The sequence below is a fragment of the Hyla sarda genome, chromosome 4, assembly GCF_029499605.1.
Source record: "Hyla sarda isolate aHylSar1 chromosome 4, aHylSar1.hap1, whole genome shotgun sequence".
NCBI classification, from domain to species: domain Eukaryota; kingdom Metazoa; phylum Chordata; class Amphibia; order Anura; family Hylidae; genus Hyla; species Hyla sarda.
The window spans coordinates 309,918,667-309,932,768 of record NC_079192.1 but is presented as its reverse complement, the minus strand read 5'-3'; the positions used below and the strand labels follow the sequence as shown (position 1 = coordinate 309,932,768).

The 14,102-nt window shown below is 42.3% G+C and overlaps 1 protein-coding gene across 2 annotated transcripts in view; it reads right to left on the bottom strand.

Moving 5' to 3' along the window:
* The window catches only part of ERGIC1 (endoplasmic reticulum-golgi intermediate compartment 1), a 104,754-nt gene that overhangs the window by 20,317 nt on the left and 70,335 nt on the right, over positions 1-14,102 (bottom strand). For both annotated transcript variants that reach the window (XR_008892787.1, XM_056574835.1), the window contains exons 8-9: positions 13,384-13,484; positions 11,866-11,988 (exon numbers count right to left, since the gene is read on the bottom strand). Coding sequence is in view for 1 of the 2 variants with exons in the window: in XM_056574835.1 (XP_056430810.1) it covers positions 11,866-11,988; positions 13,384-13,484 (224 nt within the window). In the remaining variant the exon portion in view is untranslated. The remainder of the gene's footprint in view (positions 1-11,865; positions 11,989-13,383; positions 13,485-14,102) is intronic.

Sequence of the window (14,102 nt, the reverse complement as noted above, 5' to 3'; positions counted from 1 at the left end):
ATGTGTACCGTGCGGTTGCATCGTAGCTCACAATAGAAGCAGAGGCACAGATGCTCCTATTAGAAGGGGAGGCTTGAAATCAGGACACAATGGATGTGTGAGAATTAGTGGTCACGTCAGTTCTCAGACCAATCCCGCAGATACAGAGTGTCCAGTAGAGAAACCCTGGAGCCAAACCAGACATGCTGATACTAGGGTGGGGAGATTACACTGTCGGCTTATGTGTCATCACTAGAACTGTATTATCATCAATGTACAATAGTAATGTCCACCCCTTCCTGATTGACCGGCAGAGAACAAACTGGTGTAGATACGGTATCATACCTAGAACATCCACAAAAACCTCTTTTGAAGAAATGCAGTCTAGTATCGAAAGGAAAAGGGAGATTACTTGACCTTCCCAGGATTAAATGACAGACTGTTCATAAATCAATGACGTGGACTTTATGAAAATTATTGACAATAAAATAAAAGGTTTGAAAAGTAAACTAGAAGGATAATATGGTCGTAATTTCTTGTTTGAGACTGTATTTCATTAAATTGTGTCTCTATCTTTAGATCTGTATTGCCAAAAACCCTCATTCAAAACCTAATCATTATACACAATACAGATCTGTTTATTGCATTATTACTTAGAGGAATATTCCAGCCCTAATTTATTGGAAAATGGGGTGCCAGGACTGCTGTGAAAAAGAAAAGTGTATTTAATAAAAAAATAAAAATAAAATAATAAATATATATATATATATATATATATATATATATATATATATATATATATATATATATATAATGTGCGCATATACACCCACATACAGATCAAAAAATGTTGCAGTGTCTTGTACTACTTTTTTTTTTATTGGACTAATAATTTGTAGAGACAAGCTTTCATGATTCCTCCCTTTATCAAGTCCAAAGTAAATTCTCTTCTAGAGATGAGCGTACAGTAAATTTGATTCGTCACGAACTTCTCGGCTCGGCAGTTGATGACTTATCCTGCATAAATTAGTTCAGCTTTCCGGTGCTCCCGTGGGCTGGAAAAGGTGGATACAGTCCTAGTAGACTCTTTCCTAGGAATGTATCCACCTTTTCCAGCCCACCGGAGCACCTGAAAGCTGAACTAATTTACGCAGGAAAACTCATCAACTGCCGAGCCGAGAAGTTCGTGACGAATCAAATTTACTGTAAGTTCGCTCATCTCTATTCTCTTCCAATAAAGGTATTACAAGACACTGCAACATTTTTTGATCTGCACCACTGTACTATAAATAAATATATATATATATATATATATATATATATATATCTCTATATATTATTTCATATCTATCTATACATATTATTATATATACACACATACATATATATATATACACACATACATATATATATATATATCTCTATATACATATATCTCTATACATATATCCATCTATATAGCTCTCTCTATATCTCTCGCTATATATCTATATATCTATCTATCTACATATATACACACACACACATTATATAGTATGTAAAATTTTACATTAATAAAATCCAATAACGTGACCTGTGTCCTAATATATATACACACAAACAGGTCACGTTATTGGATTTTCCTAATGTAAAATTTTACATATTTAGTAGATATAGATTTCTAAAATATATATATTATACATATATATTTATTCTTTTATATTATCGCTTTCTCGATAGATAGAGATATCTATATATCTACATCTATATCTATCTATATATCTCTCTCTCTCTCTTTTTTCTATCTAAACAGGTTAAGTTTTACATGGATAAAAGCCAATAAATGTGTTCAATATTTTAGAAGTTTTTTTTCCCTCATCCCTACTATATAAACCGTTTTCCTAAACTGTCCCCATTTCCTCCTCCAATCCCCATGGTACTGGTGGGAGCGCCGCACTCTTTACTACGCTGCATTATTTAAATTTAAAATGTCTAAAAACCAATTCCTCCCTCCTACCAGGGAGCAACATGTCAAACTGACCCTGGGAATCCCTCCTGTTTTGTGTATGGTTTCTTTATTCTAGCCTTCCTTTTCGTAGGGGGTTACAAAAGGTTCCCCCCTTCCAAAATAAAAGAGCCATTTCTTGGATGGTCTGTTTCTTAGCCCCCCTCCCTTCCTTTGCTGTTGCCCCACAGCGCTTCTCATTGACTGGGAAACACGAGTGAATAATGGATATGCTGCAGGTCTCGTGGACTTAACAAGAGATTGTGAATGAGGCAGCAGCCCGAACAGCAGGTGTTTCTCCGCCGCCCCCTCCCGGATCGGCAGCTTTACTAATCCACACACCATCTGTTGGGTTGAAGAGCAGTGTCCTCTCTCTGACAGCCAGTTCACATACTAAAGACAAAGTGGATCATTGGCAGATGGAGATTATACGATCAGAAGAGGGGAGGACACACTAATACGTGACAGTGCCTATTAACTTCACACTGACTGTGACTTTGTTTATTTAGTGTCTTTTAGTAACCACATCCCACTTAATAGATACATGGGAAGCAAATGTCTGGAAGGATTCCCAAGTCTCCACATAAAAGAAGAGCAGATGATCGATTCTGTACTGACCTCTTCTCCAGACCAGCGTTTCCCAAGAAGGGTGCCTCCAGATTTTGGGAGTTGTAGTTTTGCAACACTGGAGGCACCCTGGTTGGGAAACCCTGCTCCAGATATTGAATCTTGGCATTTCTTTGTGAAGGAAAAAAAATACATATATTTTATAGAGTTTTCTACTGTATACCTATTGAGAATCATTTTACAGAAGAGAAGTGTTCTCAAGGTTACAGATCAGCATTGAGCTTGGTGACCGCTTATTGATCCATGCATGACAAATATTACTATGTTTCTACATGTGTGCTAAGTATTGTGACTCAAGGCTAATATTTGTGCTGAAAACGTAATTCCCAAATTCTGGATTTGGCTTTCGGCTCAGAGACTGTGCTTCTTATTTCCACAGACTTAAAAAGAGGTACTCCAGTGGAAATTATTATTATTATAATTTTTCTTCAAATCAACTGTTTCTAGAAAGTTAAACAGATTTGTAAATTACTTCGACATAAAATTTTTTTTTTTAATTCTTCCAGTACTTATCAGCTGCTGTATACTACATAGAACGTCGAGTACTTTTCTGTCTGATTAAAGAGATGAGCGAACTTACAGTAAATTCGATTCATCACGAACTTCTCGGCTCAGCAGTTGATGACTTATCCTGCATAAATTAGTTCAGCTTTCAGGTGTTCCCGTGGGCTGGAAAAGGTGGATACAGTCCTAGGAGACTCTTTCCTAGGAATGTATCCACCTTTTCCAGCCCACCGGAGCACCTGAAGGCTGAACTAATTTACGCAGGATAAATCAGCAACTGCCGAGCCGAGAAGTTCGCGACGAATCAAATTTACTGTAAGTTCGCTCATCTCTACTGTCCATGTCAGGAACTGTCCAGATTAGGAGCAAATCCCCATAGCAAACCTCTCCTGCCCTGGACAGTTCTTTACACAGACAGAGGAGTCAGCAGGGAACGCTGTGGTCAGACAGAAAAGAACAACTCAACTTCCTGTGAAGCATACAGTAGCTGATAAGTACTGGAAGGATTAAGATTTTTTTAAATGGAAGTAATTAAAAAATCTGTTGATTTAAAAGAAAAAAAAAATATGGGCCTGCTGCATACACTGTAGTCTATGCATCCATAGAGTATACAGTAGGGCTAGTTTGGCACAGAGAAGTTTCCTAATAAAACAACAAGTTTTTTATGGTACTTTTCAAGCAAGTTTTTTGGAATTTTTAGGCAGGTAAGACTACTGCAGCCAAAAGATACTTAAAGGGGTACTCCGCCCCTAGACATCTTATCCCCTATCCAAAAGGGAAGGTGATAAGAGGTCTGATCACGGGGGTCCCGCCACTGGGGACCCCCGCGACCTCTGCTGCGGCACCCCGGACATCTGGTGCACGGAGTGAACTTCGCTCTGTGCCAGATGACTGGTGATGCAGGGCGGAGGCTCGTGATATCGCGGCCACGCCCCCAATGCAAGTCTATTGGAGGGGGCGTGATGGCCGCCACGCCCCCTCCCATAGGCTAGCACTGAGGGGGCGTGGCCGTAATGTCACGAGCCTCTGGTGCTTCATCCGACACTAAACGCTGGGATTTCAAAGAATCCCAGAAGATACTTAAAGGGGTACTCCGCCCCTAGACATCTTATACCCTAGGCAAAGGATAGGGGATAAGATATCTGATCACGGTGGGCCCACCACTAGGGGCAGAGTACCCCTTTCAGTATTTTTTGGGATTCTTTAAAAAAAACACCTGAACTTTGGAAACCACCCGAACTTTGACCACAATTACACTTTTTTTTGTCTTTTGCTGAATGTCTATGGATACATTTAGCATATGAAAAATTTCCAGATGCATACTGCAAAACACCACCACAAATAAGACCAAAATCTTTACCATGGGTGTCCTCAAAAACCATTATTATAAAACCACTGTAAAGAGTCATTGCCCTTCAGATTAAATATGTAAGCAGACAGAAGAGCCGTACACTACATTAGCTTTCTATGGCCTACTGTTTGATGGTACAGGCAGATTCTCCCTGCTGCAGTATACTTTACAATAGTTTCCATACTCAGTGCAGGGAATCTTAATATGACCCCTACTGACTCTACTATTGTGCCCCTTACAATAATGTCTGACTGCATCTACACAACTGAGCAAAAACACATTCATGAACTTTACTACCAAAGTTCTACTGGGAGTTTTGCTTAGTTTTAAAACTTCTGTTTTGTTCAATTGCTCTTCCTCATAGGAAACTAAAAGCAGGACTGAACAGAGATTTCCCTCATTTGAAGCCTAAACTAGACCATTTTTTTATCTAGAGATAGGAAGGCTACTCAAAAAAAATAAAAACTAATATTTTTTTTATAATATATATTTATATAATATATTATGATATATATTTATAATATATTATACCGTATTTATCGGGGTATACCACGCACCGGCCTATAACACGCACCCTCATTTAACCAAGGATATTTGGGTAAAAAGTTTTTTACCCAAATAGCCATGGTAAAAGGAGGGTGCGTGTGTGCGCATGTATACCCCGATACACCCCCAGGAAAAGCAGGGGGGTAGAGGCCGTCGCTGCCCGCTTCTCTCCCGCTGCCTTTCCTGGGGTCTAGAGCGCTGCTGTCGGCCCTTCTCACCCCCTGGCTATCGGCGCCGCTGCCCGTTCTGTCCCCCTGACTATTCTTGCCGGCGCCGATAGCCAGGGGGAGAGAAGCGGCGCCGACAGCCAGGGGGAGAGAAGGGGCAGCGGCACCCATTGCCGGCGCCGCTGCCCCGTTGCCTCCCCCCATCCCCGGTGGCATAATTACCTGAGTCGGGTCCGCGCTGCTGCAGGCCTCCGGCGTGCGTCCCCTGCGTCGTTGCTATGCACGGCGCTGCGCACTGACGTCATGCGCAGCGCCGTTCAGCGCATAGCAACGATGCCGGGGATGCACGCCGGAGGCCTGCAGCAGCGCGGACCCAACTCAGGTAATTATGCCACCGGGGATGGGGGGAGGCAACGGCGCCGGCAATGGGTGCCGCTGCCCCTTCTCTCCCCCTGGCTATCGGCGCCGGCAATGGGGCGCCGGCACAGATAGTCAGGGGGACAGAACGGGCAGCGGCACCGATAGCCAGGGGGTGAGAAGGGCCGACAGCAGCGCTCTAGACCCCAGGAAAGGCAGAGGGAGAGAAGCGGGCAGCGACGGCCTCTCCCCCCCTGCCTTTCCTGGGGGTGTATCGGCGTATAACACGCACACAGACTTTAGGCTAAAAAATTTTGCCTAAAAAGTGCGTGTTATACGCCGATAAATACGCCGTATTTATCGGCGTATAACACGCACTTGCGTATAACACGCACCCCCATTTTAACAGGGAAAGTTAAGTTAAAAAAATAAAATTTAAAATAAATGACTTGGACTAAATGCCACATCATCCCCCCAACTTAGTTTTCTTCTGCACCTCAGTTTGGTCCGTCCCCTCCAGTGCCCCATCATTCCTTCCCTTTTATCAGTCCCTGTGCCACATTTTCCCCTCTCATCGCCACCCCCCATGTCTCATCATTTCCCCGTCATAGACCACCACTAGCCATACAGACATTAAGCATTTAGTGCTTCCCCCCACCATCATTTCCCCGTCTTATCATCCCCCACCCTGCCCCATCATTCCCCCCCCTTATCATTTCCCCCTGTCTCATCATGTCCCCCCGTCTCATCATCCCCCACCCTGCCTCATCATTTCCCCCCCCCATCATTCCCCCCCCTTATCATTCCCCCCCCTTATCATTCCCCCCCGTCTCATCATGTCCCCCCATCATTATCCCCCACACCCAGTCTCATCATGTCCCCATCATTTCCCCCTCATCATCCCCCCTCATTCCCTCTCCCCCCATCATTCCCCCCCCCCCCATCATCATTTACCGTCGCATCATCCCCCCAGTGGTCTTCAACCTGCGGACCTCCAGATGCTGCAAAACTACAACTCCCAGCATGCCCGGACAGCCAAATGCTGTCCATGCATGCTGGGAGTTGTAGTTTTGCAACATCTGGAGGTCCGCAGGTTGAAGCCCACTCTTCCCCTTTCCATACCTGTCTACACTTCAGGAAGGTCAGGCGGAGGGGTCTTGCGGGCTGCGGTCAGTGAAGCTAATGAGTGACTTGCCGGCTTCTCTGCACGCCATCACGGATCTCACTTTTCGGCGGCGACTACAGGATCCGTGATGCCGCGCAGAGAAGCCGGCAGAGGACGTCACTCAGCTTCACTGATCGCAGCCCACAAGGTTTGCCCTATACTTTTCATTTTCACAAGATGTAAAAGGCCACCAAAATTTGTAACACAATTTCTCCTGAGTACGGAAATACCCTATATGTGGACGTAAAGTGCTCTGAGGGCGCACAACAGGGCTCAGGAGTGAGAGCACACTATGTACATTTGAGGCCTAAATTGGTGATTTGTGCAAAAAAATTAAATAAAATACCCACGTCACCCCATTTTGGAAACTACACCCCTCATGGAACGTAACAAGGGGTATAGTGAGCTTTCACACCCCACAGGTGTTTGACAAATTTTCGTTAAAGTTGGACGTGAAAATGAATTTTTTAAAAAATTTTTCCCCACTACAAACCTGGTGTTACCCCAAATTTTTCATTTTCACAAGAGAAAATAGGAAAAAAGCCCCCCAAAAGAGTAAGGGAATACCCCATATGTAAAGTGCTCTGCGGGCCCACTACAGGGCTCAGAAGAAAAGGAGCAAGAGAGAGAATTGGATAGAGAATTTGGAATTGCAGGCGGTGTGTGTTTACAAAGTCTCAGTGCTGCCAGAACAGTGGACCCCCCCCCCAACCCAACATGTGACCCCATTTTGGAAACTACACCCCTCACGGAATGTAACAAGGGGTGCAGGGAGCAATTACACCCTACAGGTGTCTGACAGATTTTTGTAACAGTGGTCCATGAAAATGAAAAATTAAATTTTTCATTTGCACAGCCCACTGGTCCAAAGATCTGCACCCCTTATTACATTCCATTACATTCCGCTAGGGGTGTAATTTCCAAAATGGGGTCACGTGTGTGTGTGTGTGTGTGTGTGTGTGTGTGTGTGTGTGTGTGGGGGGGGTTGGTCCACTGTTCTGGCACAATGGGGCCTTAGTGAACGCACATGGCCCCTGACTTAAATTCCAGCCAAATTCTCTCTTCAAAAGCCCAATGGCACTCTTTTGCGCCCTGTAGTGCATCAACAGAGCACTTTACATTCCACATATGGGGTATTTCCATAGTCAGAAGAAATGGAGTTACAATTTTTTATTTATTTTTTGTCAAAATGAAAATTTGGGGGTAACACCAGAATTTTTGTGAAAAGAATACAATTTTTCATTTTTACATCCCACTTTAACCAAAGTTTGTCAAACACCTGTTAAGGCTCACTCTACCCCTTGTTACATTCCTTGAGGGGTGTAGTTTCCCCAATGGTGAGCTATGTTTTTTTTTTGCTGTTGTGGCACCATGGGGGCTTCCTAAATGAGACATGCCCCCCAAAAAACATTTCGGCAAAATTCTCTCTCCAAAATCCCATTGCTGCTCCTTCACTTCTGAGCCCTGTAGTGTGCCAGCAAAATACTTTACATCCACATATGAGGTATTTCTTTACTGGAGAGAGATTAGGTTACAAATACAAACTTTGGTGGGCTTTTTCTCATTTTACCCCTTGTAAAACTTCAAAAAATGGGTCTACAAGAACATGTTATTGGGGTCCTTTATGAGGCATTTCTAACAAAGACCCTCAAATTCACTTCAAAACTTCATACAAGAAGTAGCACGGCACTGCGCTTATGAAGGAAACTAACGTGTTGGATATGCGTCGGTGTAGCTGGGTGCTGCTGGTGGTGCTCTGACACAATGAGATTTTCATATGGTATTCAAAGAGAAGAGAAGAAATCGGCAACTCACCATCTCAGCTGGTATGTTCTTCTTTATTGAAGCATACTCACGTTACAATATAACAGAGGGAGAGAGTAGTGGGGGGATAGTGATGTGCGACCGAGCTCCTGTTTCGCACACTAAGTGTGCTTCCTCCGGCACTAGTGTGTGAAACAGGAGCTCGGTCGCACATCACTATCCCCCCCACTACCCTCTCCCTCTGTTCTATTGTAACGCGAGTATGCTTCAATAAAGAAGAACATACCAGCTGAGATGGTGAGTTGCCGATTTCTTCTCTTCTCTTTGAATATCACTTCAAAACTTAACTGGTCCCCAAAATATTCAGATTTTAGAAATTTTGGTGAAAATTTTTTAGCTAAAAACAAAAGTAAAAAGTAAAAACATGTCAACTTTATGATGCAAACATAAACTAGACATATTGTATATGTGAATCAATATATAATTTATTTAGCATGTCCATTTTCCTTACAAGCAGAGAGCTTCAAAGTAAGAAAAATGCTACATTTTCACATTTTTCATGAAATTTTTGAATTTTTCACCAAGAAATGTTGCAAGTGTCGATGAAAATTTACCACTAACTAAGTAGAATGTTACGAAAAAAAAAAAAAAATAAAAAAAAAAATAATCAAATTCATAAGTTAAAGCATCCCAGAGTTCTTAATGCTTAAAAAGTGACAGTGGTCAGATGTGCAAAAAAAAAAAATAAATAAATAAAAAAAAAAAAATAAAAAAAAAATGCTTGGGTCCTTATGGGGTTAAAAAACAAAAAACAAACCAAACAAAGCACCAGTCCTCTAAAAAGGGATGTTTACTTCGCCCATTGACAAAAGAAATGACATTACATGGCACCCGCTGCACATTTTCAGGTAGTTTGCGTAAATATATCGGCTGAGTCATGGCAGCAACAATGAGGTTTATTAAAAAATAAAAAACACTTTTTCCAACAGTGACCTGCTGTGTGTACACAAAAAGTGCTTTCTTATAGAGACAGCTGTGTGGGTGGAGTGAGTGTTGCTTTTGTAACAAAATGAAGTAAGCGCAAACCTTCTATAGCTCCCCTCTTATTAACGCTTGTTTTTTTCATTACCTGGCATGGTTCAGAAGCTGAAATCATAAAAATCCTATTTCAGGAACAGTTCTCTATGACGCGATTACAGGAATCTTTAATTCCTGAAATAACATGACTGGGATCCGTCCCAACCAAAAAGGTTCTTATGGTTCCAACTGCTATGTTCATAATCTTAAAATAAAATGTGGCGTTCTGAGAAAACTCCCGGTCCATCAGCGTGCAGACTTCTACCAAAACAACATTTTATATCCCCAGGACCTTGTTAAAACCCATTTCATAGGTGGATGTAAGGACCATCTTACCTACCAACAGGTCACAACACATAGCTGTTGTGGGAAGAGTAACTGGGCATGGTGTAGGCATTCACTCCAAAATCTATCTGGTTTTTAGCAACTGGTTGCATGAAACAGTCGGCAAATTGGTAGATCTGGTAAATTATGTTGAGAATAGTAAGTAAAGGCGGTTTATATTAGTGGGATGCCTAATGCCTGGTTTGTTACGGTCTTAACCTCATACAGTAATTTCCATAGTGGCCACAAAATAAAGATCCTATATCCACATCATTAAATAGTGCCAAAGTACCTAAACATTAAAAGGGGTACTCCACTGGAAAAAAAAAAAATTCTAAATCAACTGGTGCCAGAAAGTTAAACAGATTTGTAAATTAGTTCTATTTAAAAATCTTAATCCTTCCAGTACTTATCAGCTGCTGTATGATCCACAGGAAGTTCTTTTCTTTTTTAATTTCCTTTCTGCCTGACTACAGTGCTCTCTGCTGACACCTCTGTCCATATCAGGAACTGTCCAGAGTAGGAGATGTTTGCTATGGGATTTGCTTTTACTCTGGTTTACAGTTCCTAAAATGGACAGAGGTGTCAGCAGAGAGCACTGTGGTCAGACAGAAAGGAAATTCAAAAAGAAGAGAACTTCCTGTGAAGCATATAACAGCTTATTGAATTTCCTTTCAGTCTGACGACAGTGCTCTCTGCTGACACTCATTTTAGGAACTGTAAACCAGAGTCAAAGCAAATCCCATAGCAAACATCTCCTGCTCTGGACAGTTCTTGATATGGACAGTGGTGTCAGCAGAGAGCACTGTGGTTAGGCAGAAAGGAAATTCAATAAGCTGTTATATACTTCCTGTGGATCATACAGCAGCTGATAAGTACTGGAAGGATTAAGATTTTTAAATTAAACTAATTTACAAATCTGTTTAATTTTCTGGCACCAGTTGATTTAGAATTTTTTTTTCCAGGAGTACCCGCTTTAAAGGAGAAATATCATGGAAGAAAACTTATCCCCTATCTGTCAGCAACCATCAGCTCTCCCATAGAGCTATATGGAGGGGCGTGGCTGCTTGGGGCAGGGGTCGTGACGCACCACTGTGTAGGAGAGCCAGGCTCCAAACAGGAGATCGCAGTGGGGCCCCAGCGGTCAGACCCCCCCCCCCCCCAAAACGTATCCCCTATCCTGTGGATATCCATACGGGATACGTTTTTCCATGGTACTTCTTTAGTCTTCGGAAACAAAAAGTAAAATAAAGGAACTTTATTGCATGCAAGGGCTAAGTCACGTCACCATCAAGGTGACATTTAAAAATAAATTATTGACAACTACATAAAAGTAATAAGTTACTGAGAAAAAGGTGAACAGGCCATCTATTTTACTGCCTCAGGACACAGATGATATTGGGAGCTGTGCTCTACATATGCTTTAGGTAACAGGCCAGGGCAGCCCCTCCTGAGCTCTACCTCCAGCCCAACAAAGTTGTTCACCTTTCCTTTCACCTGCCCCTGTGAACAGCGTACTACGTGCCCAGAAACTAGTGATCCCCATTACTCATCTCCCTACTTTGCTGCTACCATCCACCATCTTCCCTCCACTTTTTGTTCCTGTTCTTTCACGGTCGGTCCCATTCTGCACAGGCTGGGTTTCAAGAGGGACTAGGACTTGATGGTAGATCAAAGATAATGGGGGAGATTTATCAAAACCTGTGCAGAGGAAAAGTTGACCAGTTGTCCATAGCAACCAATCAGATCGCTGCTTTCATTTTTAAAGAGGCCTGTGAAAATGAAAGAAACGATCTGATTGGTTGATCTGGGCAACTGGTCAACTTTTCCTCTTCACAGGTTTTGATAAATCTCCCCCTGTGTCCTCTATTCTGTCAGTACAGCAGAACCAACTCTATTCTGTGGTACTGACAGAACTTGCTCTCATGATCTGCTTGGCACCAGCCTGTCAAGAAAGACTGACCGATTGCCAACTTTTGCTCTATTATCTAAGGGCTGTGTTACTGCGCTCACTACTTACCGTGGTTATGAATCGATACATAGGCTGCCGCCTTTCTGTATATTTTACTGTGATGGGACTCAGGTCATACCGGAACCAGATGGCAGGAATGATTCTTCCAGTATGGCTGTATGCTACATATTCCTAAAGGAAGCAAAGAAAAAACATACAAACACAGTGAAGCAGGTCTGTCTAACATATAGAAGCGTTTATATACATTTACAACGAATTTTAAATTTATAAGCCAAGACAAGAAAAATAGTTGTACACTGTCACATCACTATTATTTAATGCAGTATCTCGCCTAAGTGAGTCCACCCCTCACTTTTTTAAACCTTTCATTATATCTTTACATTGTAGCAGAGTGTCATTTCTTCAGTGTTGTCACATGAAAAGTAGTGAGTGCACAGCATGTATAACAGTGTTTAGTGTTGTGTCCCCTTAAAATAACAACACACAGCTATTAATGTCTAAACCTCGGGAACAAAGGTGAGTACACCCCGAAATGTCCAAATTGGGCCCAAAGTGTCAATACAGCGCCCCCCCCCCCCCCCCCGACCTACAATGGCCCCGACATATTATAATTTCAACATGTGATGGCCTCTCAGAGGCCATCGCATGTTGAAGGCAGCATCAATTTACGATGCTTTTGTATGTCGGGGCCGTCGCATAAACGGCTATCTGGCAGCACAGACTGATTGAGCTGCCGCCGCATAGCCATTTACGGTGCCCCGTGTGCTGCAGTGATGGTCTTCTACCTGTCCTCAGGGCTCCGAAGCGTCATCTTCGGGATTCCCTGCATCGCCGGCGCTCTGTCGTCATCACGTCGAGTGAGGATCCCGGGGAAGCAGAGATGTATGATCTTGCCCACCGTGTTGCAGCTCAGTTTCAGGGTCTTAGCAATCTTCTTATAGCCTAGGCCATCTTTATGTAGGGCAACAATTCCTTTTTTTCAGTTCCTCAGATAGTTTTTTGCCATTAAGTGCTATGTTGAACTTCCAGAATAAGAGAGTGTGATAGCTATAACACCAAATTTAAGACAACTGCTCTCCATTCACACCTGGGATCTTGTAACAGTAATGAGTCACAAGTCACCAGGAAGGGAAAATGGCTAATTGGGCACAATTTTGACATTTTCCCTTAGGGGGGTACCTGCTTTTGTTGCCAAGGTTTAGACATTGTGTGTCAAGTTATTTTGAGAGGACACAACATTAAACACTGTTCTACAGGCTGTGTACTCACTACTTTACATTGTAGCACAGTGTCATTTCTTCAGCAGTGTTGTCACATGAAAAGATATCATAAAATATTTAAAAAAAATGTGAGGGGTGGATTTATGTGAAATACTGTATGTGAATAGAAGAAGCCTTCTTTGGTTATCTAAGGATTACATTACTGTTCAGCCATGTAACTTTGTTGGAATTCTTTATTTTCTTTAAAAAGTCTGCCTTTCAGTCTCTTGAGTCTGGCAAACCCCTTCTGTGCAGTTTAAGAATAAAACTTACATCATGTGCTTCCTGTTGCCAGCTTTATTCTTACCTTATTAGCCACAGTGTACTGGTATGAAAACTTCTGTTTCCCGCTCAACTCTTCATATACGGTTGGTACGATTTTTAATATGTAGTCATGAGAAGCCAAGGCTGTATAAGAGAAAAAGTTTATACAAGCTTTATTGCTTAAAATATGCACAGAGATGGCTTAAATGTGTCACAAACAATGCAATATATTAAAAAATAATGTAGGGCCTTTTGCATACATATTTTAGCTGATGAGGAATGCATAAGTTGTCTGCCCTTTTAATTCCTATTTCCGCACTGACATGCAGCCTACATTTCCCATGATGCATCTGCTTTGCAGAGACAGAGGGAGTAAAGTCTCATCACTGCACCTGCTCTCTTTTGAGTTGTAACTAAGCGCACCAAGTGAAAGACATAGAACTGCTGTCATTCACATTCACACTATAGAGTCTCATAAGATACGGATGCAGTGGGGGAGATTTATCAAAACCTGATTGGTTGCTATGGGAAACTGCATCTGCACAGGTTTTGATAAAATCTCCTCTAGTGTGTCTTGTGAGCTTTTACACACAGGGAAGCAGAGATAGGCTGCAATACACTAAGGAACACACACAGACAGGCAGTGTGATCAAGGGGGGGGGAGGTTTCTAACTCTGCAGCTAATCAATGTATAGATTCCCACACTATATTACTGCACTCCTGGTATCTTAGGGCAGATATAAAATCTTCAGCAGTCTGCAC